Source organism: Drosophila serrata, unplaced genomic scaffold, assembly GCF_035046125.1.
Source record: "Drosophila serrata isolate PLE 108 unplaced genomic scaffold, ASM3504612v1 contig_276, whole genome shotgun sequence".
Taxonomy (NCBI): Eukaryota; Metazoa; Arthropoda; class Insecta; order Diptera; family Drosophilidae; genus Drosophila; species Drosophila serrata.
In genome coordinates this window covers 3,620,674-3,646,642 of record NW_028257174.1, presented here as the reverse complement: position 1 = coordinate 3,646,642, position 25,969 = coordinate 3,620,674, and the positions used below count along the sequence as shown (strand labels likewise).

Sequence of the window (25,969 nt, the reverse complement as noted above, 5' to 3'; positions counted from 1 at the left end):
CCGCGCCCATTTTCATACCCTGATACCAATTTTCCAAGCATTTGGCCATATCTGAACCTGGTTAGCAGCTGTTGCGGCCCCATAAGCAAATGTTTCGCACTACCCATTCCATGAGGATGAGAATGAGGATGAGTCCTGCTTCTGGTTGCCACATTTCCTTTATTTATGGCTGGGGCCAAAGAGGCGGCGGCATTTTCCATGAAAATGGCGAGAGGAAGCGGCGAAATTGGTGATGCCACCACGTGATTAAAGCAGGGGGGGTGAGTAGGGGGTGTATCTGCTGGGGTTCCCCCCTTCGAAATTCCCCATTAAGGACCTTTTTCATCCTTCTGTTTATCGCAGCACCAACCAAGCCCACTTTGTACCCATTTCAATTGAATTGAATCGAATTTAATGCATTTAATGCCAACACATAGACAACAAATATGCATCGGTATCTGTGTGTGTGTATGAGAGTGTGTGTTAATATGTGTGTGTGTGTGTGTGTGTGAGCCTGAGAGCTTGTGTATTTTCCTTCACAGGGTAATATTATTTTTGGTTCCTGCACAGTGGATTAATTTATATGAAAGGCTTTGTGAAGTATTTAAGCACGGAAAGGATTAGTTATATTAAAAAAGATTAATTAGAGTTACTTTTTAAGGTTATAAAGTAAATTATAAAGCAAACTATACATGATAAATGCCAGTAAAAATAGTAATTAATTAAAAAAATTAATTTTTAATGTTTAAAAAAGGCATAACAAATAAAAATAACACCCTTAATTAAGCTTTTAGAATTTCTCTGTTTGTTTCTATTAAATACAAACATCTGCTAATAATGTTTAAAATAAATACAATTTATATTTTAGATTTAATTAACTTCTTCTTAAAAATTAAGTACATTTATAATCCAAAGTTTGTATACCCTTTCAGGGTATTGATTTTTCAGTCTAAAGCTTAAAAGTCTGTGAAGTAATCATTTCCGACCCTATAAATCCTATATATTCTTGATCAGCATCAACAGCCGAATCGATTTAGCTATATACGAACAAAATGTAATTTTATTAAAATTTTCACAATTTTTTAAGTGGTAAAAATGTGAAAATGTAATTTTTAAAAATTGATAAAAATTTGAATTTCATAAAGTTCTAAATTGAGTATACAGATTTATTAATCTAATAAAAACTAGCACAGAACAGCTTTCCGAATTAAAATTAATGCATTTTTGGCTTAGTTATGAGTTTTTTAATTTTTAATTTTCGATAAAATTGTGATATAAAAATACAGATAAATATCAAGTCAAAAAATGGTATAATACTTTCAGTCAGAAGCTGAAAAAATATGGAAGGAAAGGTTTCCGACCCTATAAACCATATATATTCTTGATCAGGATCAACAGCCGAATCGATCTAGCTATGTTAAAAAGAAACAAATTTTATTCATTATTTTTCTCAAATTTTAAAACGTTTCCGTTCACAAAAAATTCATAACAAATTTTAATTTTTTTAAGTTTTAAATTAAGTATGCAAATTTATTAAGCTAACAAAAACTAACAAGGGAAAGATTTCCGATTTTAAATTAAAATTTTTTTCGCTGAGTTATGAAATTTGTAAAACTTCAAAACTGTTACAAAAAATAAAGTTAGAATAACTATAACGTTGCCAAAAAATCATTAATTTTCAATCGGAAAGCAGTTCTTTGTTAGTTTTCAGGCTATTAATAAATCTGCATACTAAAGGTCAAATTTTGTGCAATATTTTGTAAAATTTTAACAATGTAACCCTTTTAAAATTAAACATAAATTTACAAAAAAATATTTTACATTATTTTGTTATTATTAAATTAAGATTTTAATGGCGAATTTGGATATACATGACGTATAGCTTTTATTTGCTAATTGGCTTTTATATGGTCCCGAGAAAAGAGCAAAAATTTTAAATTTTAATCTATATTTATGAATGAAAAATAACTTATTTTATGTGGGATTTTGTTGGGGTATTAAATATGGCTTTAAAGATTAAAGATGGTCGAAATTACAATTGATATAAATTTTTGACAATAAAAAAATTTGATTTATACATTTAAAAATTAGACAAATAGAGACTTTAAATATTATTCTATATTTGATTATTGTTTAATGTACATTTTAATACCATATAATATTTTTTATATAATATTATTTATATTTTTTATATAAATCGATTGACAATTATTCTATTTTCAGCAATGCTTTAAATTTAAATGGAAAAATCAAGAAACGACTAATGAGAACTTTAAATAACAAAGCGGTGAGTCTTTTTAAAACCCTTTTCATTTCATATATATTTCATATCTAGAAACATTTTATATATACTCACAAAATACCGACACCGACCCGAAAATAATTATAAATATATATTCCCAAAATACCAATATAATGACCAAATAATTGATGACAAAATTGCAACAATATATATATATATTTTTTGAAACTGTTGAACTATTTCTAACAAAACATCTATATAACATTATCCACTTATTGTTTCACCTTGTTGATTTTAATTTGACAACATTTTCAATACGCTTATTAAACTTTCCGCCAACATAAACATTGTGCAATAGTTTTCACAAAAAGTTTCCATGGCAGAGACCAAAAGCAATCCTTCTCTTTTTTTTCTCATTTAATCCAAATAATTGGATGTGTTGTTGGTTGGATGATGGGTTAAATTCTTTTGTTCCACTGTGCACCGTGGCACCGTGGAATAATAATGGTAATAGCAACAACAAAACAGAATGATAACAACACCGATAACACCAAGGACCAGCGATAGCAACAATAAATAAATAGAATAGAGAGAGAGAGAGAGTGAAAGAGCAAACATCAATAATCTATTTTATATTAAAGTTTATTATTTTTCACACACACATAGAGAGTGAGGGAAACACGGGAATTTCCCCCCCCCCCCCTGAATTTGTTTACACTTTGTGTTTGTTTGCTCTTTGCGGGGAAATACACGGGAAGAGGCAGGGAAAGGCAGGGAAAAGTGGGTGGGGCTGATGATGAAAAGCGGAAAAGCGTTGCTAAAGCGAAAAACAAAGAGAAATGGAAATTCATTTGAATTTGGCCACCAGAAAAGTGGGCAGAGTAGAGGAGAGCTTGGAGCTTGGAGCTTGAAGCACCTGCTCCACTCGTCAGCACCTCATCCAAGGATCCCAAGGACACCTCCTCCTCGTGCCTCCGCCATGAGTTTCGTTTATAAATATTTAAGTGCTGCAAGCAAAACTTTGGTCCCCAAAAAACTGGCCGAAGGGGGAGGGGAGGGGGAGTGTGCGGGTGGTAATAGGTGGGAGGTGGGTGTGGGAGGTGGGTGTAGGGGGGTAGGGGCAGGAAAACAGCTTAAGCTAAGTAAAGCGACCGTTTTTTGAGCCGGGGCCAACAAGCCAGGCCATGCCACGCCCCCTTAAATAAGGGGGGCTGCTGTGCCCATTTGTACACTTGGAGAAAATACATGGGAATTTAGAGATTAAGTAATTATTAGCTTCGATATTAGGCAGTTGTGAGGGTATTTTTTTAAGTGTAAAAAGTGTGCTGTGTTAACTTTTTAAAAGGTTCCCTTTAGTTATATTACATTTCAATTATATTATTCTATATAATTTATATTTTGTATTCGAATTTTAATACATTTCACATGTTCCCTTTTTTATATGATATTTCCTTTATATTACATTATATTTATTTATATTTTTTATTCGAATTTTAAGATATTTCCTTATAGAAATATATTATAATACTATATTATATTATATTATATTATGTATTATATAATATTATATTATATTATATTATATTATATTATATTATGTATTATATTATATTATATTATATTATATATTATATAATATTATATTATATTATATTATCTTATATTATATTTTTATTATTTTCCATAAATACTACGACTTTATTGTAAATTTTATTCTAGAAAATAATTCATTTAAATGAAATATACTAAATGTAATGGTCCTAGTTCTTACTTTCTATAGAGATATTTACAACTGAAACAAATTTAAAGTATAAAATATAGAACCTGAAAATTAGGACCTTAAAACTTGGCTTCTTTTCAAAGGAAGTTCATAAAATATTGGTTTCTGGCTGTTAGAAATATTATTATAATTCTTTTTGTAATATATTCTTTTACAAATTCGAAAGAATTAGGCTAAATTTCTTCGCCTAGTTTCTAATATCATATGAACAAGAAGCACGGAATGTAAACACTGTAAAAATGTAAATTAATATTTGTTATTTTATGGGTAAATTTAGTCTTACTTATGAGAAAGTATAAAATTATAATAATAATATTACATAATCATTCATTTTTTTAATGCTGTATAAAAAATAATTTCTTCTCTTCTTTCTCAAAATGTTAACAAACTTGAAACTAAAGAAATGTGATAAACTTTATATATTTCTGGCTAAATTATATATTATTTATATATTTATTTACAACAAAATAACTATGTTTTTAGGTTAAGCTTCTTTTTAGGCATTTTAATATATAATTTTCTCAATTTTCAGGCAAGTTTCTCAGGCAATTCCCCCACAGGTATTAGCTTAATAATTTTAATAACTTTAATAACTCTTAGTTTAATATAAATATTTAAAGTGATTTCTTTTTTACAGGCATTATATCTTATAATTTTCAGCTTTTTATCATATTTCTAAACTTTCTTTTCTTTCTCACTATATAAATTTAGATATTAATTTATTATTGTATTGTATTGTATTGTATTGTCTTGTATTTTATTTATTCTATTGTTTTTCTCTCAGTGCCTGGCACTCTGGGCATGTGTTAATGAAAAGTTCCATGGGATCTGCTCAGAGAGTTCAGGTCTCAGTTTACAATTTTAGGCAACGAGCATAAGCCATGTGCTTGTCCCTCGTCTGGATGCCAGCTGTGGGAATGGGAATGACTCTGGAATGGGTCTGGGAATGGGTCTACCTTGGGTCTGAGTCTGGGTCTAGGAGCTGGGATACTGGGAGCTAAGAACTGGAAAACTGGGGGGAAACCTGGGAAAACTGAGAGACCTGGGGGACCCTGGATCTGGGGGGCTCATTATCAATGGCATTTATGACTTTGCTGCCATGGCAACTTTGCTCTTTATATTGCTCATCATGCGGATTTGTTACCTCTCCACAGTCCGTTTGGTTTTGGGTTCGAGGTCCTAGGTCCTGCATCCATCATTCATCTTTCATATGGCCATCGGGCTCATCAGGAGATGGCAAATTGAATTTTGAGGACAAATGACAAAGTCACAGGCTTCTTTTTTTTGCAAGAGCCAAAATGAGCCTGATGTCCTGCCGGAATGAAGCTTGTAATTGTAATACACATTTCCGGCCGCAAAAGACATGTTATTTAGAGCTCAATTAAAAGCCATAGATAGATGGTTATATAAGCAATGGCACAAGTCAATCTTTGCAAAAACAAAAAGGTCCTTTCATCATCATGCTCACTTGGACAGCATAAAATGCAAACAATAAATCACATGGCCTGAAAATAAACAAGGGAATTTTCTACAAAAGGTATTCCATCTTCGAGTTTAAAGTTTAAACTTGATTTTTTGTCTCACTACTAATTGCGAAAAGTGCTTTCTACCAAAATGATTCCCGAGTTTTTCCCCCTTCTATATTTCTCTCTCTCTCTGCCCATCTGGTTTTGGCTTGCCTCGTGTCATGTGCACAAATTGCTGCTTATTAATGTCAGAAATTTCTAATTGCAATTTCTGCATACAAATTGCTTAAAACTGACTAACTTGCCTCATCCGAACCCGACCCCTTTCGACCAGATTTGAGCTATTTTAGCCACAGCAGCAGCAGCTGATTATTTGTGCGGGGGAAATTGGTTGAAAATCAGGGCCAGAGCTCTCTATCTTTAGATACATATATAAATAAATATATATAAAATCATACTCAAGACTGACTTAAAGCAACGCACTGAAATCGGAACAAACAAATTTCCTTTTTGCCATAATCAAGCTTGAGCGAAAAAGAAAATTTGCATATTTACACACAGACAAACAGACACAGAAACAGAGGGATAAAGGAGCCTGAAAATGGCAGGATGTGTATTCCAGTCAGGACAATCCATCCAATATTTGTACGATGCTCCTCCTCCTGCTCCTGCTCCTTTCCCTTTGCCAGCTCACTTTCTGATTTATTACAGTTTACCCATTGAGAGACAATTAAATTGGCCGCTCTCTCTCTCTCTCCGATTAAAGTAGATTCCTGGGAGAATCCTTGAACGAGCTCACCCCCACATACATTTAAAAAAAAAAATATATATATATGTGTCGAAAAAATATAAAGCCCGTGACAAGAACAAAAAAAATAAAACTTTGCCGTACACAAACACGTAACCAGAACCCAATTTTGTGGCCAATGAAAGGACTCTATATATATATATATATTATGGGAGTGAGGAGGTCAGGGATCATTGAGAGATACAAAACCGAGATACACTACACAAAAACACACACACACTCATGGACCGATGGTGTGTCCTGCAAACAGAAATTGACAATTTTGCATAATAATGATAAATTTAACATGAGCATCGAGCTGAAATAGTTTTTCCCAAACGATCTCTCTCTCTCTCAACGGGGGAAAAATAAAGGTTTTGGCTTGGGGTTTTGTCTTTTGGTTATATCCTTTAAAAGGACACTTGCACGTGTGGCTGGTAATCTTATTGGGGCCGCCCTCCCCTAACTAGCAATTGGATATTATGTGAGATTTGCGACACCAAAATGCCAGAGAGATAAACTGCAAAATGAAATGCCAAACGACGAAAGGATGGACAAGGGAAAAAAAAACCAGGGCCAGGACGAGGAGCAGGACCACCGACCAACGCATTCGAATGCAGGACACGCTCCGCCGCCGGCTCCGCAGGATCCTGAATACTGAACACACACACACACACACACACCCAAGCGAGTCCTGGCACCAAAGGGTTAATGGTGGAGCCAGCAAAAAATAAAAGCAACAAAAAAAATCAAGGATATATTGTATATATATAGGAGGAGTAAAGTTGATTTGCTGCTTTGGATAGAGTGTTTATCGATGGTTTAATTATAAGTGCAGCCTGAGCCGACATAAATTAGCCCCACAAGGTGCCCAAAGGATGTGTGTTTTTGTGATTAAAGGCTCATAAAGATACGTTCAGGAAAAACTTTATTACCTTTTCGCCAGCACCGGCCAAGTTAAGTGGCCTTTTCAGCAAATATATTTATTCAAGTGCTGGGCAAACAAAGAAACATTAAAGTTTGTTATCAGGATATCATTATCCTTAAATCACTTTGTCATTGCTTTCGTTATTTGTGCACTTGAATTTCAACTCATACTCATACTTGGGTGTTTTTCTGCTTTTCAATTATGTAAATTATTTATTTATGTTGTACAATTGGTTGCTATTTAATCGATTAGTTTTTATATATTTAGGGGCTTTTTTTAGTTTGCTGTCAATCGTTTTTAAGCCGTTTTGCATTTACATTTGTTGTGTTTAATTAGTTAGAAAGCACTTTGGCCCTTTTTTTTATTCAATTACTTAATTGCTTAATTTATTGATTTGTATTAAACAAAAGGGACGATATTTATTTATAGATTTAATTTAAAATAAAGTTGGGGTTTTTTGTGATGAATTGGATAATGTTTCTTTGGTTCGATTTGTGTTTGAATTTATTAATTTAGAAAAGGAAACTAAATGAGTTGTTATTATATTTGATTTGTGGGTATGTTTATTTTATCTTTTTCGATTAACCATATTTTTTTAATGTGTCTTTAATGATTACTTAATATTATTACTTAATATTATTAATAATATTAATATTATAGTTCATATATGTAGGCTATTGTTAAGCAGCAACTTATCAGTGAACTGGTTTCCTGATTTTATAGATTTTTAAGAAACTTTATGTTTTCTTCTTCATCTTTTACCTATCGAAAATTGCTTTCTTTTCGACTATTTCATATTGATGTTTTACCTTTAATTATCTATTTACTTATGTTTTTAATAGGTGTTTACCAATAAACCCCAATTTCTTTTACATTTTATTGATCCTTTTATAATATAACATATATTTTTAGCATATTCAGGAACCTAACTTGTTCTTTTTTATGTCTTTCGACAATCGTTTATTTTTTTATTTATTTTTCTCTAAAGATTTATCGATAACTAGCTATTTTCCTTTCTTGTATAAATGTTTTTACGATCTTGATTTCTTGATTTGTATATTTCTCCTTAAGGATTTATCGATAACTAGTTAATTTTTCTTTCCTTTTATAAAGGTTTTACTTTACTTACTTTACTTATTAGCTATCCTTATTGATTTATTTATTACACGATTATTTCTTTTAGTAAGCTTAAACTAAAAACTTATTTCCCTTTCTGGTGTTTGTCTGAAAGACACGTCTTAGCCTGCATTATTTATCGATAATCGCTTGTCTTGTATATTTATGTATCGATAACCCAATTTATGGCTCAGCTTTCCCACTGTACCGAAATTTGGACTCTGACACTTGTGGCATGGGCTAAGGGAGCTTGGAAAATTCCAAAGGGTGGGGGATGGGGGTTTTTTTTTGGGGTGAGTTGAGGAGTGGGAAAAAAATGTTTTTGGTTTTCGTTGCGCTTGGCAATTGCAGTTTACCTTCTGATACATATATTGTGCATTGGCTTTAGTTCCCTCTGTTCCTCCTCTGTGTTTGCCATATTTTTTTATGTGTGTGCAGTCCCTTTTTTTGCCAGTCCGAATTTCCTCCCGAAATTCCCCCCGATTTTCCCCCCGAATTTTCCTTTTGTATTTCTCTTTTTTCTTTCGTCCTGCCTTTGGACGTTCCCTGTTGCTCTTTATTGCTGCTTACATATATTTAACAATTTTGTATGCTGCATGTCCTGCAGATGTGTGTGTGTGTGTGTGTGTGTGTGTGCGGGGGAGTGTGCGTTTGTTTGTATTCCGCTTGTATCCTTGTTGTATCCTTTCACCCCTCGGCTCCTCACTGCTCTCCCTTTTTTTTCGCCTTTAAAGCCCAGTTTGCTACGCTTTTTTTCGTTGTTGTTTTCGGGGCCATTCTGCCTTTTGCCAACGCCTTCTGTTCTCTGTTTTCTCTGTTTGCTGTCAGTAGGTAAAAATTCCAATAAATAATTGAAATGGCTGTTTTCTATATACGTTCATGTTCATTCCACCTGATGTTTTTATGATCTTTTGTGACGCATCATCGAAGTGGCGAAGGGCGAAAGGCAAAAGGGGATTTTATTACAATTGGCCTCGTCTACACACGCACTTTCCACACACAAATCCCCGCTCAAAAATGCACACGAAAAATTATGCAGAAATTACAATAAATCGTATTATTTTCGGCTTAAATATATTTCTTTTTTTGCTGCTGCTGCTTCTGGTCTCTGCCCCCTTTTATTTTTTTTTTTGGTTGCGGCTTTATTAATAAATTGTTAAATTTCCACTAAACCGCCGACTTAACGGCCGCCCTCTTCCGCTTAATCCTCAACATTGTAAAGGACCTCCCAATGTTGGCCAGGACTTTTACCGCACAACAATATTTTTGTTTGCCGCCACCTGAATTCTTATTGAAATGCTCTTTCTTTGTGAGGGATTGGGTACTTGAGTTTTGAGGGAAGGGTTGTTTGTAAAAATCCTATTTATATTTCATTTGTAGAATTAAAGGGGAAGCTGCATTAGAGAGAGAAAAAGTAATATATGTTTGCTTCATACGTTAAAAATATTTTTAAATCACAAATTGTCTTAAAAGAAAAGTTCATTTATGTTTATTTTGAGCCGTAATAGGTAAAAGTGCAGTAGAAATTATTTTTAAAGCAGAAATGAAGCTATCTTCAGCCCGGCAAAGTTTGTATACCCTTGTAGATTGAAATTGGATCACTAGAAATTAATTCAATATAAATTATATATATTTATGTTACAAAAAAAAACAATAGAGCAATGCCTACTTTCATTTATTTTTACCGATAGTTTGTATGCCAGTTTCACACAAAAATCAAGATTAATATATAATGGCCTTATATCAAATTTTTAAAAATCTGTTGAGAACTGCAAAAGTTATAATATTTTTTCTTTAAATTTTCCGCAACTATTTAATGTATATATATATATATAGTCCACCGATGCGCAATGTTCCGACTTATATACCAGTAAAATTATATAGAAGAATAACTCCATAGTTTCATGCAAATCATGCAAGTCCGATTGTTCCTATGGCAGCTATATATATGTATATATATAGTCCACCGATTCGCCATGCTCCGACTTATATACTAGTCAAATTATATAGGAGAATAACTCCATAGTTTCATGCAAATAGCTTGCTCTTAAATTTGTTCCAAAACAAATCTCGCACATGCATATGATTCCCAACTGGTTCTAACATCTCCGGAACGAAGTGACTGCCGCCAGCCAAGTCTTAGGAATGTGTTGTGTTACAAAAGTTGCAAGTCATTGTTTATTAGTGTTCAAATTTAGTGAGTGATCATACATACATACTTACCGGTCGTAGATACTTACTGATCATAGATAACTTACTGGTCATAGATATTTATTGATCATAGTTATCTACTGATCATAGTTACTAACTGGTCATAGATACTTACTGTTCATAGATAGTTAGTGTTCAGAGTTACTCACTGATCATAGTTAATTACTGATTATAGTTAATTACTGATCATAGTTACTGATTAATTTTCTACTTATTCTTCCTTTGTACTATTTTTTGTCTGATTTCTTATATTTTTATTATGTTTTAATTAGCCATAATTTATATTGGTTTTAATACATCTTTTCTTTAATTCAGTTTCATATAACTTACTGATTTTATCGTCAACTTATTCTATCTTCAAACTAACAACATTTTAGTTTATTTATAAATTCAACTGTAGGAAATTTAATGATTTTGAGTATGAAAACAGACTGTTCTTAGATTATTAGGATTAAAGAAATTTAAAATTAAAATTTCTCCTTTCCGGATTAGAACTAGTTCAATATATCTCCCTTTTTGACCAAGATACATTTATATCTTCTGTCTTATTAACTTGAGAATTAAATTCCATACAAAATGCAGACACCATCAGGGTATAAATATATCGACTTGAGGCAACTTTCTTCGCTCTCTCTCTCTCTCTCTTCTTTTTGTTAACAAAGTCAATTCGCAGACTGAGTTGGAGACACAATGGTTTATGGATAAAAAAAAAAGAAGAGAGAGCAGGACACCAGAGGCGCGGGTTGCTGCCGCTGAAAGATTTATCTTTTGGTAAAGAAAGCACCAGCAGAAGCCCAACTGCAGCCCAAAAACTAAACTGAAGAAGCGACAATATTTTTGATAGTCATGACCCCAAAAAAGGACCCACAAAAAAAGAAAAATCAGTAAAAATAAATATTAAAAAAATGAAAATGAAGAGCTATAAAATCGGGGCTAGTTTACCCGGCATCTCGGCAAGTTGCAAGTTGCAAGTTGCGTTTTCCCCCCAAAAATGTGAGTGCGTTTTTTAGTGCCCAAGTTTTGCGGCAATGATAAGTCGCAATGAGGCGAACGAACGCATCTTTTCGGTGAACAAGGATATGGGGTAACAGGAGCCGGAGAAAGGACAACGCCAACTCGCTGATTTATGATGGCGTAACGAAAGTTTCGCCTTCGAGTCCTGCAGTTTAGCGCCTGGCAAGTGATAAACTGCAATGACTTTAAAGTTGTGTCGCCGCGAGCTGCGATTCGCAATTCGCTTATTAGATTGTATTTGATGACCCTCATCCTTCCAGATCCTCCAGGACCTTCTCCCCCACTATACTTTCATCCACTCTGCAGCTGCAATTATAGGAGGCGGAGCTGCTGGGAGGAGCGACCACTTTCAAAGGTCACCCCAGGGGTAAAAAGTCAAAGGAATTTTAGCCAAGTAACAAGGGCGTCTTGAAAATGTATTAACAAAATGTGTTTTCGCTAGCCAAGTGCCATGAAATGGTAATGCCAGCTCACCACCAAGCTTTTACGACTAAACAATAGTTTCTTTACGCTATTACAGAGGAATATATAAATGCAAGTTGGGAAAAAGTTTCTTAACTTTAAAAGCAACTATGTTAATAATGTGGAAATTACTATACAATTTGGTATAAAATTAATCAGGAAATAACATCTATCTAAGGTTAATTATTAGACATTTTAAAAAGCTTTTTGCTAAGTTGGAATTAAAGATATTTCATATATTATATATTTAAGAACAATTTGACAAACAAAAATCTAATCTTTTAGCAGCTTTATGCTATTTTTAAATCCTTTTTACTTGGATATAATATATAGTTATTTTATATTATAACATTTAACCGAAATTAAATATAGTATTAATCATAGAATACACAACTATTTAACAACAATATATAATAAAATCAATCAGAAAATACTCCAAATCTTATGCTGAATTTTAAACAAACTTTCTTTAATTAGAATTAAGTTTATTTTATATTTCTCAAAACCACAATTAACTAAAGTACCTTTTCAGAAAACAAACCCCAAATCCTATAACACCTTTTCGCTAATTTCCAAACCTTTTTCCTTAATTAAACTCAAGGCAATGGAAAAAGTCTCTCAATATCCAAACAAACTAAACAACAATTAAAGACAGTATCAATCAGAGAATAATCCCAATCCTATGGTAATTTTCCGCTAATTTGTTAAGGCAACTCCAAATGCGCTTAGGGTTTTCTTCTTTTTTCCTGCCGAGACGCACTCACAATCGCCTTCCGAATGGTGACCCAAAATGGTAAATAATTTACAACCCCATTAAGGCGGTGGAAGGAAGACCATGTCCATCCAGTACACTGATTCCCCGACCACAGCCACGGGGAAAATAAACAGTCAAAGTGCTCGGTTCTCGGCACTTTGCAGCTGGTAAGATCGTCTCAAGGACCAAGGACCAAGGACCAAGGAGCTCGAAAGCTACCTCCTCCACGCCCCCGCTCCAAAAGGTGACCTCAAAACGGTGACCCCGAGCCACTGCCAACTTTGCTAACTAGGAAATCTCATTAATTTAGTCATCTTACTGCTTTTGTAGTGCAAATGAGGCGGCACGGCACAAAGTTCACGTTCCTGCGGTGCCAGCGAATGCCTCGGGGACCTCTTCACTCCGCTCCTGTCACTCCATTTTGCCATCTCTTCGGTGTTTCAGCCTCCCAACTATTTGTAATAGTGAATGCACATGGCGAAAAACTATAGTTGGTCCCCCCAATGAATTCAACATAATTTGCTGCAAAGTGCATTGATTTAATTATGGTTAATTTATATAGAGAAGAATTGTGCGTGACCAGAGAAATGCATAGAACAGTGTTTCGAATTTTTGCCCAAAAACTAATTAATTAATGCAGTTGGTTGTTGTTTCATTTTACAGCAAATGAGTTACAAATTTAAAGTTTTCTATTATTAATATTTGCGGGATAATTGGATTTAACAAATGCAAGAGCTTATCAAACTTCAAACTTAATCATAGATTTTAGTTGACTTGCTCTTATAATTAATTTTGGCTTTGTTTTAATAACAGTCTTAATATAAATCACAATATAAATCTAATATTTACAAATTGTAAAATATTTAAAATCAGCTACCACTCCTTCCTCATTTGCAAATATTTCTAATATTAATTTGGGGATTCTTTAATCGAATTTGTTTGATTGCCTTGTCCCTTAACCGCACTTTATTTTGGGTGCTCTAGCGGCTTGTAGTTTATTTCCAAAAATATCCTTAATTGAACCCAATTAATGATGATGGTGTAGGTGCTTAATTTTTCTCCCAGTGTGTGGCCATTCCCGTGGGCGCTTTCAGCGACAGGCCGGCGACAGATGGACTACGTTTGGGATGAGGTCGAGTGGCTGGGACTGCGTCTACGCCCTGGGCATTGGGTACTGGGATCACGGCTTGGAATACTCCCTGCCTTGCAGCATATAGAAACCAACTCCCAATGCTTCTATGCAGAGAGAAAAAATTTAATATATTCAATTTTGATAAAGTTTTGAAACTTTTTAATAACGAAATATATTTATTTAATTAAAAAGTAATAGGTGCTCAATTTATCCCTTTTGAAATATATATAATTTGCTAAAGTGAACTTGTTTTTTCTGCCATTGAAATAAGGATATTCACTCTTTTGATAAACATAAACATATTCACGCTTACTAAACTTGTTACTTACTCAATAAAATAAACTTGTTCACTCCCCCACTGGAACATAGTTGTTCACTCTCTCGCTCGAATGAACCTATTCTCTTTCTTACTCTGCTAGTGAACTTGCTCATTCTCTCACTCTCACATAAGCTTCTTCACTCCCTTGCCAAATTGAACCTCTTCATGTTCTAACTAAAATTAACTTCTTCACTTCACATTCTCTACATTGAACTGCATTTTTCACCCTTTTACCAATATGAACATGTTCACATTCTTGCTGAACTAAACCTGTTCACTTTCCACCAAAGTGAACTATTTCTTTGTTGTTCACTCCCACATAAACTATTAAATACCATCATGAAGGGCTTAAAATAATCAAGGTGCTTGACAATTAGTTGTAATTATTACATATTTTTTGCTCTGTACAAATGCCTACAGACTTCTTGAGTTCAATGCCCGCCCACTTGGCAAGGTTGTGTGTGTGGCGATGGAGTCCGTGGATACGTGACAGGTGGCACCTGGAGCTGAATCTGGAGCCGGAGGTGAAGCTGGGCACGCCGTTCCACTTGAGTGCGCTTTCCCATGGCCCGTTTATGGGCCGCTGTCAAATTAATTGGCTTTTCCGGCTTCGACTTGGTCTGGGTCCAGCATCGAGCTGCTGCTCCTGCTCCTGCTCCTGTGGCTACTCCTGTTGCTGGACCCCTCATTGGGGACTCTTTGCTTGCCTGACAACTCATTTCCTCGCGTCTCGAAGTAGAAGGCGGCGACGGCCTTCGATTTGTCCGGATGCCCGGCAAACTTGCCCATTCAATCGAGCGTCCTGTGTCCTGTGTCCATTCTGGAGTTTGGGTTTATTTGTGAGCATTCGGGCTGATAGCCATAGCCATGACGATACACGCGCCGCTCGCAATTGCTGGGCGATCAAAACAGGACCCTCGCAGGACCCTCGCTGGTCTACCAATTTCACTTGCTGTGCCTGTCCAGCGCCAAGGGCCATCCATCCAACCAACCAACCAACCAACCAGCCATCCTTCCTTCCATCCATCCATCCATCTTTCCATCCATGTCCACGTCTTGAGTGCTGGCAAGTCCTTGAGTTGTTTTTAGAATGCCTCCAGCTGCGTTTTGATTGCCCCTTTTTCTTTTCCTTTGTACTGCGAGGAGGCTGAGACTGAAGGCAAGTCCTTCACTCAGTGTGAGTCCTTTTTGGAGGACACAGCTCAACTTGGAGTTGAGACAGCATCACGGCTTGAGTTTAACTCATTTGCAGCGAAGGACTCACTCATCCCCTTCACTATCGTTTTGAGTGTGTGTGTGTCCCAAGAATTTCCCCTTACTGTTTTGGGACAATGTTGGCCGCAGGGGGAAAACTGTTTATTGCCTATTCCTTTTGAAATTTGTTTAAGAATATGCATTTATTTAAAACATATTTTATTAAAATATTTTATATATAAATATATTTTAAGTGTTATATATATTAGTTCATTTTTCAATATATATTTTTAAACGTTTTCCTTATAATAAAATTGTTTCTTAAAAATATTTTCCTAAACAAATTATAACTGAAAGGGTTCCTTATAAAATTTAATTTTTCTATACTAAACAAAGCCTTAAAGTTTTATAACTTGTACAAACTTATATCGTAAATTCAAACATCAAATAATTTATAGTCAACAAGAAATAACCATACATTTTATAGAGATTCCATAAACTTGTTTGCTAAACTTTATAGAAGAAATAATGGTAAATGTAGGATAAAATGTAATATAAAGATTAAAATAAAAGGTTAATGCTGTATTCCTTGATTTCCCAAGTCATAGGTTATTTGTATACCCTTGCAAGATACCTCTCCCTCTCTCACACTTTCCCCCTCTCTCTCTCTCTCTCTCACACTTTCTCCCTCTATCTCCCCCTCTCACACACTTTCTGCCTCTGGTTCTCTTTCTCTCCCTAAGTAGCTCTAGAGATCTCTCTCCCTCACAATCCCTCTTTGGCTTACTCTAGGCTTATCGCTTTCTCTTCCGCTCTCACTCTCTCTGCTGCTCTCTATACTTGGAGAGTATAAATAGAGGCACTGCAGTCGCCGCGAGCTCAGTCTGTTTTCGACCCCCCACCTGTTAACATCTCCAGTGATAGTGAAAGTGATTTCCCTTCGACCCTTAACATATCCCCTGGCCAATGTAATGTATTTGGATAATCAAGAAGTTGCTATGTACATTATTATACCTTTGCAGGGTAATATAATTTTAATCAGAAGCTTCCAATAAAGTGAAGAAGTCATTTCCGACCCTACAAATTATATATATATTCTTGATCAGCATATAAAACCGGATCGATCTAGCCATGTCTGGTTCAAAAAAATATTTTCTGAAATTTTTTCAAAAATTTTTAAGGAGTTTCATTGTTAAAATAATACAAAAAATTGACAAAAACTTAAATTTCTAAAATTTTAAAACTATATATACAGATTTGTTAACGCTATAAACAGATCCGATCCGAAATTAATGCATTTTTAGCTTAGTTATGATCATTGAAAAATTTTGATTTACCCAAAAAATTACCATATAAAAATATCAATTTGTATATAACTTCACGAAGTTGGCTTCCTTTCTTGTTAAATTTATTTGTATTTTTATTATGTATTTGTATTTAAAGAGAATATTTTGTAATTCCCTTTATGTTTCCATAATTGAAAAAGCTAAAGCTTTATTCGTACTATACAAAAGTAACCTTTATATCATATTTATGGTTGGACATGCCATAAACGCCTTAGGGAAAATATGCCATAAATATGAAATGCCATAAAATAGATGCCGAATATCGTAAACATGATATAATGGGTAAAAGCCATAGAATCTACTATAAAAAGTCTATATGAAACAATAGCTTTCACAAAATTTACAAAATTTTTAAGAGCTTTTCTTATTCAGCTTTTAATTTTCTGTCAGCAGAAATTGGGTTCAATCTGGGAAGTATTTTAAGGAAGTGCACCTTTTTTATGGTCTATAAAATTACTTGCTTGGGGAGCGATTTAATTTGGTGATTGTTCTTCTGTCTCTAAGGATTTTTCTAATGATTTTGGCTGGGAAAATGTAGAGATTTTTGATATTTTGTATAAAATTGATTGGTTTTTTATCGAAAGATATTGTGGAAGGTTATTTATATACAATTTTGGGATATTATAATTTTGGTCTTAAGCTTCTAAAACGGTGAAGCAGTCATTTTCGACCCTATAAATCATATATATTCTTGATCAGCATTAAAAGGCGAGTCGAACTAGCTATCTTCGACACAAAAAAAATTTGTGTTAATTTTGTCCAATTTTTTAAGGGGTTTCATCATTAAAATTCTGAAAAAAATGATAAAAATTTGAATTTTTTAATATTTTAAATTGAGTGTGTAGATTTATAAACCTACTAAAAATAAACATAAACGATTTAAAATTAATGCATTTTTGGCTAAGTTATGAGTTTTTGAAAACTTTACTTTATCCAAGAAATTGTCATATAAGAATATTGACAAATTTTAATTAAACATAGTTATGACTGATTTCCAATTCGCTCCAATATTTCGATTATAAAGTCAAAACACTCCTTAACCCTAGGTTAATTTGATGGCTTTGTGAAGACCAAGGCTTCATAAATGCTAGTTTGGGGTAAATTTGTCTTGCCTGCACCGGTCAGGTGTTAATTGTTGTGTTAATTGGACTGCCAGGACCCCAATTCGACCTCTAATCGAATTTGAAACCACAGGCAATTATGCTCCAGAGAAGTGCACCTGCTCTCCTCTCCTTCCCCTCGCTAAATTTCGGTGGTTTGCGCTTTCTGTTGCACTAATTGATTATTAGGGGGAGGAAAGTGGAAAATACACCTGTACTTCAACTGATGAAATTTCTCTTTCATTTCCCATATAATTTATCATAAATAAAATAAAATAATTAACCCATTTCTAGAAGATTTCTAATAAAATTATAGAAATTAAAGGGATTCCCTTAAAGGTCTTGAACGCCAACCAATTTAAGCAGTTGTTACCTGTGTGGTAAAACAAAAATTAAACCCAAATGGCCTTGAGAGTGCGTGTGGGTAGGAGAACTTCCGGTGGGTGTCTCACCAGGTATCCTTGCACCTCCATCACTCTCTCCCTCTCTCTCTCCTCTATGTTATCCTGTCTGATGACGACGACAGGGGGGCTAAAATCTCAGCCAGATTTCAAGCAAGGATAATATTTTCCGTTGCCTGGCCTGGCTTGGGTCTCTTTTGTTCCGGCAGTCAGCCAACGGAACCGGAAGTGGAAGTAATACACACACACACACACACACACACAGATACAGCTGGCAGGCAAGCAGGTGGTGGCATTGAATTCTAGGCACTTTCGCTTGACATTCGACTTTTGGTCCTTGGTCCTTGGCAAAAGAGTTCATCATGAAGATCCCTCCTATATCTTGTATTAAGTGGGTCATGCCGCGAATTAAGCCCTCGAAGACACCACATTTACGGTCGCCTCTCTGGGATATTAAGTGTGAAAGGCAACACAAGTGGCAGGCAGGCTAAAAGGACGAAGAGGTTTGCTGTGTAGAGTATACTGAATGCTGGATGTGGATGTGCGGTTAGAGCTTGTGGCATAAAAACTTTTTCAATTATAAGCGCTTTGAGAGATAAGGCGGCATACCGCCAACAGAAGCAGACAGGACAACAGGGGAGAGAGAGCATGTCCTCGAAGCAGGGAATACCCTAGGTATAGAGAGTAATTAATGCAGACCTAATATATATAATTATACTATATATTACCCGTGACACTTAATCTCTCATTTAGTAAAGAAAGAGTTCCGAGTTTTGTTCAGGATTTCTTATAGATTAATTTGAGGTTTATTTGTGGAATTTTTCTTCATCTGGAAATCTCTCTTATTTCATATATAGTAAATATTTAGTGTAATTTATTTAAGTAGCAGCTTGCTTATCATCCTCTATGGTATTCATTTCCTCTTTTATAGGTATAATCTTATTCTTAGACCTAGAGCGGAGAAAGTTTAGGATTTTTATCAATTATTAATGATTTTAAAAGCCTTCAACCATATAAAATTCATATAAATACATGAAGTATTTATTTTAGATCCTTTGTCTATAATCCCTCATTACCAATTTGCTTGTACAGGGTATCAAAGCCCACGAAAAGCACGAACTGACCGCAACGCAACGACCACAAAAACGCACAGATGACGCGCACATGGCGTACTTTCTATATATTTAATATTTATTTGAATAATCTTGTTAAGTTCTTTTTTTTAGTTTATATGAGATTTTTTGGGTAAAAAGGTAACTTGATGGAAATTACTAAACTTGCAGAGCTTACTGGGATAAGAAGTTATTTATCATTAAATTTAATAACCATATAACAAATAAATTAAAATCTTCAACCGCTTATTATAAATATAATAATAAATGTTTTTTGGTTATTAGTTTTGCTAAAATTCCAAAAAGTTGATAATAAGAAAATATAATTATAGAAGTAGTCAAAGAATTCATATATAAAATAAATACAAATTAGTCTTTGTTTTACACAGTGTAAAACTGAAATAATTCTATCATATTTTTTATATATTTTCAAGAGCTAGACTTTATATTTTGTTGAAGTATTTTTATGTCTAATATTTAATCATTTAGTTAACAGTTTATTATGATTGCAAACAGTTACAGCTAGCAACTTAAATTATATTTAATTCTTGCAGCTTTATATAAAAGTTTAGGGTAAAAAGCAATATTTTCCGTCTCAATTTCCTAAACCAACTCTTTTATATATATTTTCCCTCTCATGAAAGCCCTACTCAGTAGCCACATTTATATGCCATAGAGTTGAGTGCTGGAAATATTTCAAAAGGACATCCGCGAGGGTCCTTAGCACGCGTTGCCATTGTCCTGCCCCCACTTGAGTTGAGCTGCCACTCGGAGGCCGCATTACGTCTTGGTGGACACTGGAAACGTGCTCGTAACATATACATATATATATAACATTTTATTTTAAAGTACAACCCAAGTAAGCCATGAAGCAAACTTAGTCCCCATGATTGCCTTTCACCTAGCTCCAAGCCAGTCTCACTTTAAAATCAGTCTCGCTCGGTCCTTCTCTTAATAACAAAAAATAATCTGGAAACTGAAAGCGGAAATCTAAAAAATTACAAAAATTTAAAAACCAGTTTTTTTTTTGGATAAATTGTAACAAAAATCTACATTGCTTTTTATAATGGCCAAACCAAATGAAACCGACTGCGAACAGTTGGGCATCTTTAACCGTATAGATCGATTGTGCCGACGTATATTACCTGGATATAACTATATCAGAAATAAACGCAATGGATCCAAACACAAATTTGAGAACCGTGGCATTTCATCGGGATCCCTAGGACCCTCCAAATTCCGTGGAAGACAGAATAGGAATCAGAATGGAATCACCGATGAAATATTCCTTGGTGCTGGTATATCAAAATCCGAATTTTGCAAAGAACTTGAAGTTGTCTTACAAAAGAAACTAATTGAGATGCAGGAACGAATGGCACATTTGAATCAAGGTGAAATAGATGTATTCCAAATGCAAGATAATGTTGTCATGGTTAAGGATGAACCGTCTGAAGAAGATGTTGTATCGGAGGATATTGATCAGCCTGAGGTGATGCGACCAGGAGTAGGTCCAACTGTGCGCCATCGGATGGTTCAAGTGATGCTTCACAAGCCAGGTCAGAAGGCGATTTACATGGATACAACCGAAATGAACAGACCCCAAGTGAACACAGCTGAAATGAACACACCCGAAATGAACACAGCCGAAATCAACACTCTGGAGGAGAATCCAGCCCAAGAGTTTGAAGCAGAACAACCTAGCACCTCCAAGAAGGTAGCAATGAAGGCAGACTCCTCCCCAGGAGTTAGCCCAAAAGTGCGCCACAGAATGATTCAAGCGATGCTCCACAAGTCTGGAAAGGATACTCAACAAAAGAATCCACGGCGGGAGAATGAACCACGTGCAAAGAAACCACGCAGAGGTGAACCTCATCCTTCCAACAACATTGAAGAAAAGAAGTCAAATATTCTGATTGAGGGTAAAGTGCCGAGCGATGACATCAATATGGATGTAAATGAAATCAAGGTGGAAGAAACGGAACCAAAACCGGAACCGGAATCGGAAATTGAAGCAAACCCAAAACCAACTAGAATCGTGGAATATTTGAAGAAATTTCACGGCCAGAAAGGCCAACAAAATCGTTGAAGTTTTACTTTTTTTGTTACCACTTCGCCGCCGATAAATTTTATATATATATTTTAATAATGAGACATTTCATAATCCCATCGGCATGGCAAATTATTAAAAATTAATTGGATATAATGAAACGGCAATTAAGAAAGGGTTTTCTTTTTTCAACTTTAATTATTTTGTGGCAAATGGGAAATGATAATGGTTACAATGGGTGGTGGGGGGAGGTTTGGGATGAAAGCGGAAACGGAAATGGCATTGCCTTCCGTTCGCTTAAGTTTGCCTCTGGCTGCTTGTGTCCACCAATCAAAACCATTGTTACCTCATGCTAATCAGTAAACAACAATTTAATCGCTTATAATTGGCATGAAGAAGGGAAAGAACAGCAAGGTATAGTCCTTAAAATATCCTGTAAACGGATTCGGGGAATTTTATAAGATACAGATTATATATTAAAGGTACAATTTAGGTTAGGTTATATACTTGCTTCTGCATTTATATTAAATATATTCTATTAAGAGATCTTATGACTTTAAACCTCCAAATCAAACTCCTTTCATTTAAGCTTTAACAAGATAATTGAAACATATAAATTCCTTATATTTAATGACCTCAAAACTGTGGTCATTAGCCTCGCCCAACCACCAATTTACAGGATATGAAAACAGTGGGGACAGAAAGGACACTCATTGAGCCACTCAGCAAGTCGATTGTGCGAAAAAGCCACAGCCATGACAACCAGGTGGGGAATTTGAATGGAAAAGGGGACCAGGATGAGGATGAGGAACTAGGAAGAGGGAAATAGAGATGGGGATGAGTGACAAACCACTTGAAACATCGATTTAGTCCTTGTCAATTGCCCAACAGTTGGGGGGACGGGGATGGCGGTTACCCGACCGGATGGCGGATGCGATGTCATTGAGCTCCGGACTACAATTATGTGTATTTCAATTTGTTGGCCAGTTTCAAGAGCGGTTAACGAGGGACAACCGTCCTGTAATACTGTGAGCCCTGCTAATGGTCCTGGCATTAGCATAGAATACAACAGAGCCTCCCAGTAGGACTCCCACTCCTCCTCCATCTCCTGTTGATGCTCCCACTCCATCTTGGCGTTCTGGCCCACTCATCATTGAACATTCGCATTCGCATTCGCAGTCAGAGTCCACTGAGGCCATGACAAAGCGTTAACAAAAACATTACGTATACGCACCGCAAACCAAAACTCAACTGAGAGTATATGTTTGTGTTTCTGTGTGTGTGTGTGTGTGTTTGTAAGGGGGGAGGAGGGAAGGATGTGTCCTCGGGGACACAACATCATAATTTTGCTGGCCAAGCACTTGAGCACTTGACCATTAACGTAACTTTTGTCTACGCAGCTCTGGCAAAGACACAGAGAAAAATAAATAAGTAAATAAATAAAATAAAGAAATATATAAATAAATATATATACAAATATATAAAAATATATAAATATATATAAATATATATAAATATATATAAATATATATAAATATATATAAATATATATATATACATATATATAAATATATATAAATATAAATAAATAAATAAAAAAAAAATGCATAAACAAATAAATTAATAAAAAAAAATATCAAAATAAATAATAATAAAAAATAAACTAATAAAAAATATCCAAATAAATAATAAAAAAGAATAAATTAATAAGAAAATATCAAAATAAATCAACAAAAAATAGAATAAATAGATATATATAAAATGAAATAAATAAAAATAAAACAATTAAATTATATATAAATAATACATGCATTTATAAACAAGAAAGGAAACTAACTTCAAGAAGTCGTAGTTTATATACTCTTCCAATTTGCTATTAAAATATAGATCGAATCAGAAATTATTCATACCTACATAGGTTTAAGATGTTAGCATTATTTGATAGAAATTTTTATATGAACACTTTTTTTTGACAAATCAAAGTTAAAAAAAACTCATAACTAAGCCGAAAATGGATTAATTTCAATTCGGAAAGCTTTTCTATGCTAGTTTTAATAAATCTGCGTACTCAATTAAAATCATAAAAAATTCAAATTTTTATCGATTTTTTTTATAAATTCAAACCCCTTAAAATGTTGAAAAAAATGTCAAAATTTTTTTCCCCGCCAAACTTGACTAGATCGAACCGACTGTTGATGCTGATCAAGAATATATATAATTTATAGGGTCGTAAATTACTCCTTCATGAGTTACAAACTTTTAACTGAAATTATAATACCCTGCTAGGGTATAATAAATAAATAAATTTATAAATATTTAAATTTATTTATTAATAAACAAATAACTTAAAAATAACAAAAAAAATAATAAACAGATAATAAAATAAAAGGAAAACTATGGCTATGGACATTTTTCTTGTATAATTATTTATTTATTTATTTTTCAAGATGGAATGTAGTATTAAATACTTTACCTAATGTATAAAATAATAAGCTCTTCAACTTAAAATAAATAATACAAGTATTTATACTAAGGAATATATTTATTTTTTACGAATATTTACGTTCAAAGTATATTCATATTTTGAGAAATTATATAGAAAGAAGAATTATACAAAAAAATATTGCCTATGAAAGTATTGTATTGATACTTTATAAATAAATATTTATCTAATATATTTTGTTATATTTTTAACACAATTACACAAATGTAAATTTTATTATTTTTTATAAAAAAAGCCTAAAGAAGGCGAATAATTATAATTTAAAAGTGATTATAATCTTAGGTCAGCTCAATCATATATCTCACTAATATGTTAAACCTAAACAAAAGGTTAATAAAAAAAACAACTATATTGCTTACAAATAATTTAAATTAATATACATTTTCGTAGGACTTCTTCTTCATATATATTCTATAAATTTTCTCCTAACCTAGCACATTTTCTCTGTATTTTTTTTATTTTTTTTTTTTTGTATTGTGCTAACCATCGCATTGAGGGAATGTTTTGCCAGTGGTCAAGTGGGGCATCCTGGGCATCCTGGCCATCCTGGGAACATTGACCACCGACGACCGCAATCTGTACAACCCGCAATAGGCATTCCCTCGGGTTCAGTTTCTTTCTGGACCCCTTCAATATTTGTGCTTTGGGGATGTAAACAAAAGTGTCGCCTACATTTTCCCCACAAACACACACACATACCAAAAAATAATAAGGGAAAAATAAACGAGGGAAAATGGAAAAGTCTATGGGACAAGTGGTGTTGCCATAGGTAATATGCTAATGCCAAGAAAATTGCAGCAAATTGTTGAACAGAATATTAGGTGGTCCCTTGAAGGCCTTAAAAGTGAACAAAAACTTGACAGAAAATAAATTTAATGAAATGAGTATATACACTGCGCGTCATCAGATTAGCGCCCCCTGAACATTCTCGGATAATGTCCAATATTATCCAAACTATCAAGGCTAAAGCCATAAAACTTTTTTTGACGATACTTTTAATAATATTCTTCAAAATAAGATAAGGTACATAATGATAAGTATAACAATAATATTTTATTTATTTGAAAAGAAAATGTATACCAAAAATATGAATTTAATTTTGCGTCATCAGATTAGCGCCTGTAAATTCAAATTTAGTTATTTCGCGTAATTTTTGGCGTACAGTTGTGAAATTTTTTGTGCTGATTAATTGAATAATTGTTCATAAACTAAGAATCAAAATGGGTAAAGGAACTGTCCTATCTTTAGAAGAAAAATCTAAGATCGAAGCCTTTAGTGAAAGTGGCTTATCTTTACATAAAATTGCTAAAAAAATGGGAAGGCATCGAAAAACTATAGCCAGTTTTCTTTAAAATAAACAAGGCTATGGTAAAAATATGAAAGGCGGTAACAACAGAGTTCTTTCCGAAGCAGACATTCGGTCTATAGTTAGACATGCGTCTAATTCACACGACTCTTCTACCAAAATTAAAGAAAAAAGCGGTGTGGAAGCTAGCAAGTCCACGGTATTACGAGTCATAAAAAAAGCAGAACACTTGAAAAGACTAAAACTAAAAAAAAAAACACAACTAACTAAGTTACGAAAGGAAATGCGCCTAAATTTTGCTCGCTCGCATATGACATGGTCGAAGGAGTGGCGCTTTGTAGTCTTTTCCGATGAAAACATATTTAATTTAGAAGGCCCTGATGGCTATAATTATTATTTCCATGACATGCGTAAAGAAGAGCATATTTTAGATCGTTTACATAGCCGGGTAGGTGTTGTAATGGTATGGGGAGCCATATCCCATTATGGCACCTATGAGTTACAATTTCTCACCCCAAAAATGAACGCCGTGGCGTATAATAATCTTTTAAAAACGGCTTTCCCACACTTCCAAAATTGTTTTGGAAATCTTAAATGGCGTTTTCAACACGATAACGCTCCAACCCATACTGCCCGATCTTTAAAATCGTGGATACAGGGCCAAAACGTTGATGTCCTGGAGTGGCCGCCGTACTCTCTGGACTTAAATATAATAGAGAACGTGTGGGGATGGCTCTCGAGAAAAGTATACGAGTCTGGAAAGCAGTATA

The 25,969-nt window shown here is 34.1% G+C and overlaps 1 protein-coding gene and 1 long non-coding RNA gene across 2 annotated transcripts in view; both read left to right on the top strand.

Annotated features, from left to right (window-relative positions):
• Positions 1-2,208: 2,208 nt before the first annotated feature.
• The window catches only part of LOC147643203 (uncharacterized), a 102,129-nt gene continuing 78,368 nt past the window's right edge, over positions 2,209-25,969 (top strand). The window contains exon 1 of the long non-coding RNA XR_015272276.1: positions 2,209-2,266. This is a non-coding gene — a long non-coding RNA (uncharacterized LOC147643203). The remainder of the gene's footprint in view (positions 2,267-25,969) is intronic.
• On the top strand, positions 20,226-21,557 carry LOC110179515 (uncharacterized). The gene has a single exon (XM_020947092.2). It carries the CDS (start codon positions 20,410-20,412, stop codon positions 21,427-21,429), a length of 1,020 nt encoding a protein of 339 aa, XP_020802751.2. The 5' UTR covers positions 20,226-20,409; the 3' UTR covers positions 21,430-21,557.

Excerpts from the sequence above, each read along its gene's own strand:
- LOC110179515 (XM_020947092.2), top strand. The coding sequence starts at position 20,410 with ATGGCCAAACCAAATGAAACCGACTGCGAACAGTTGGGCATCTTTAAC.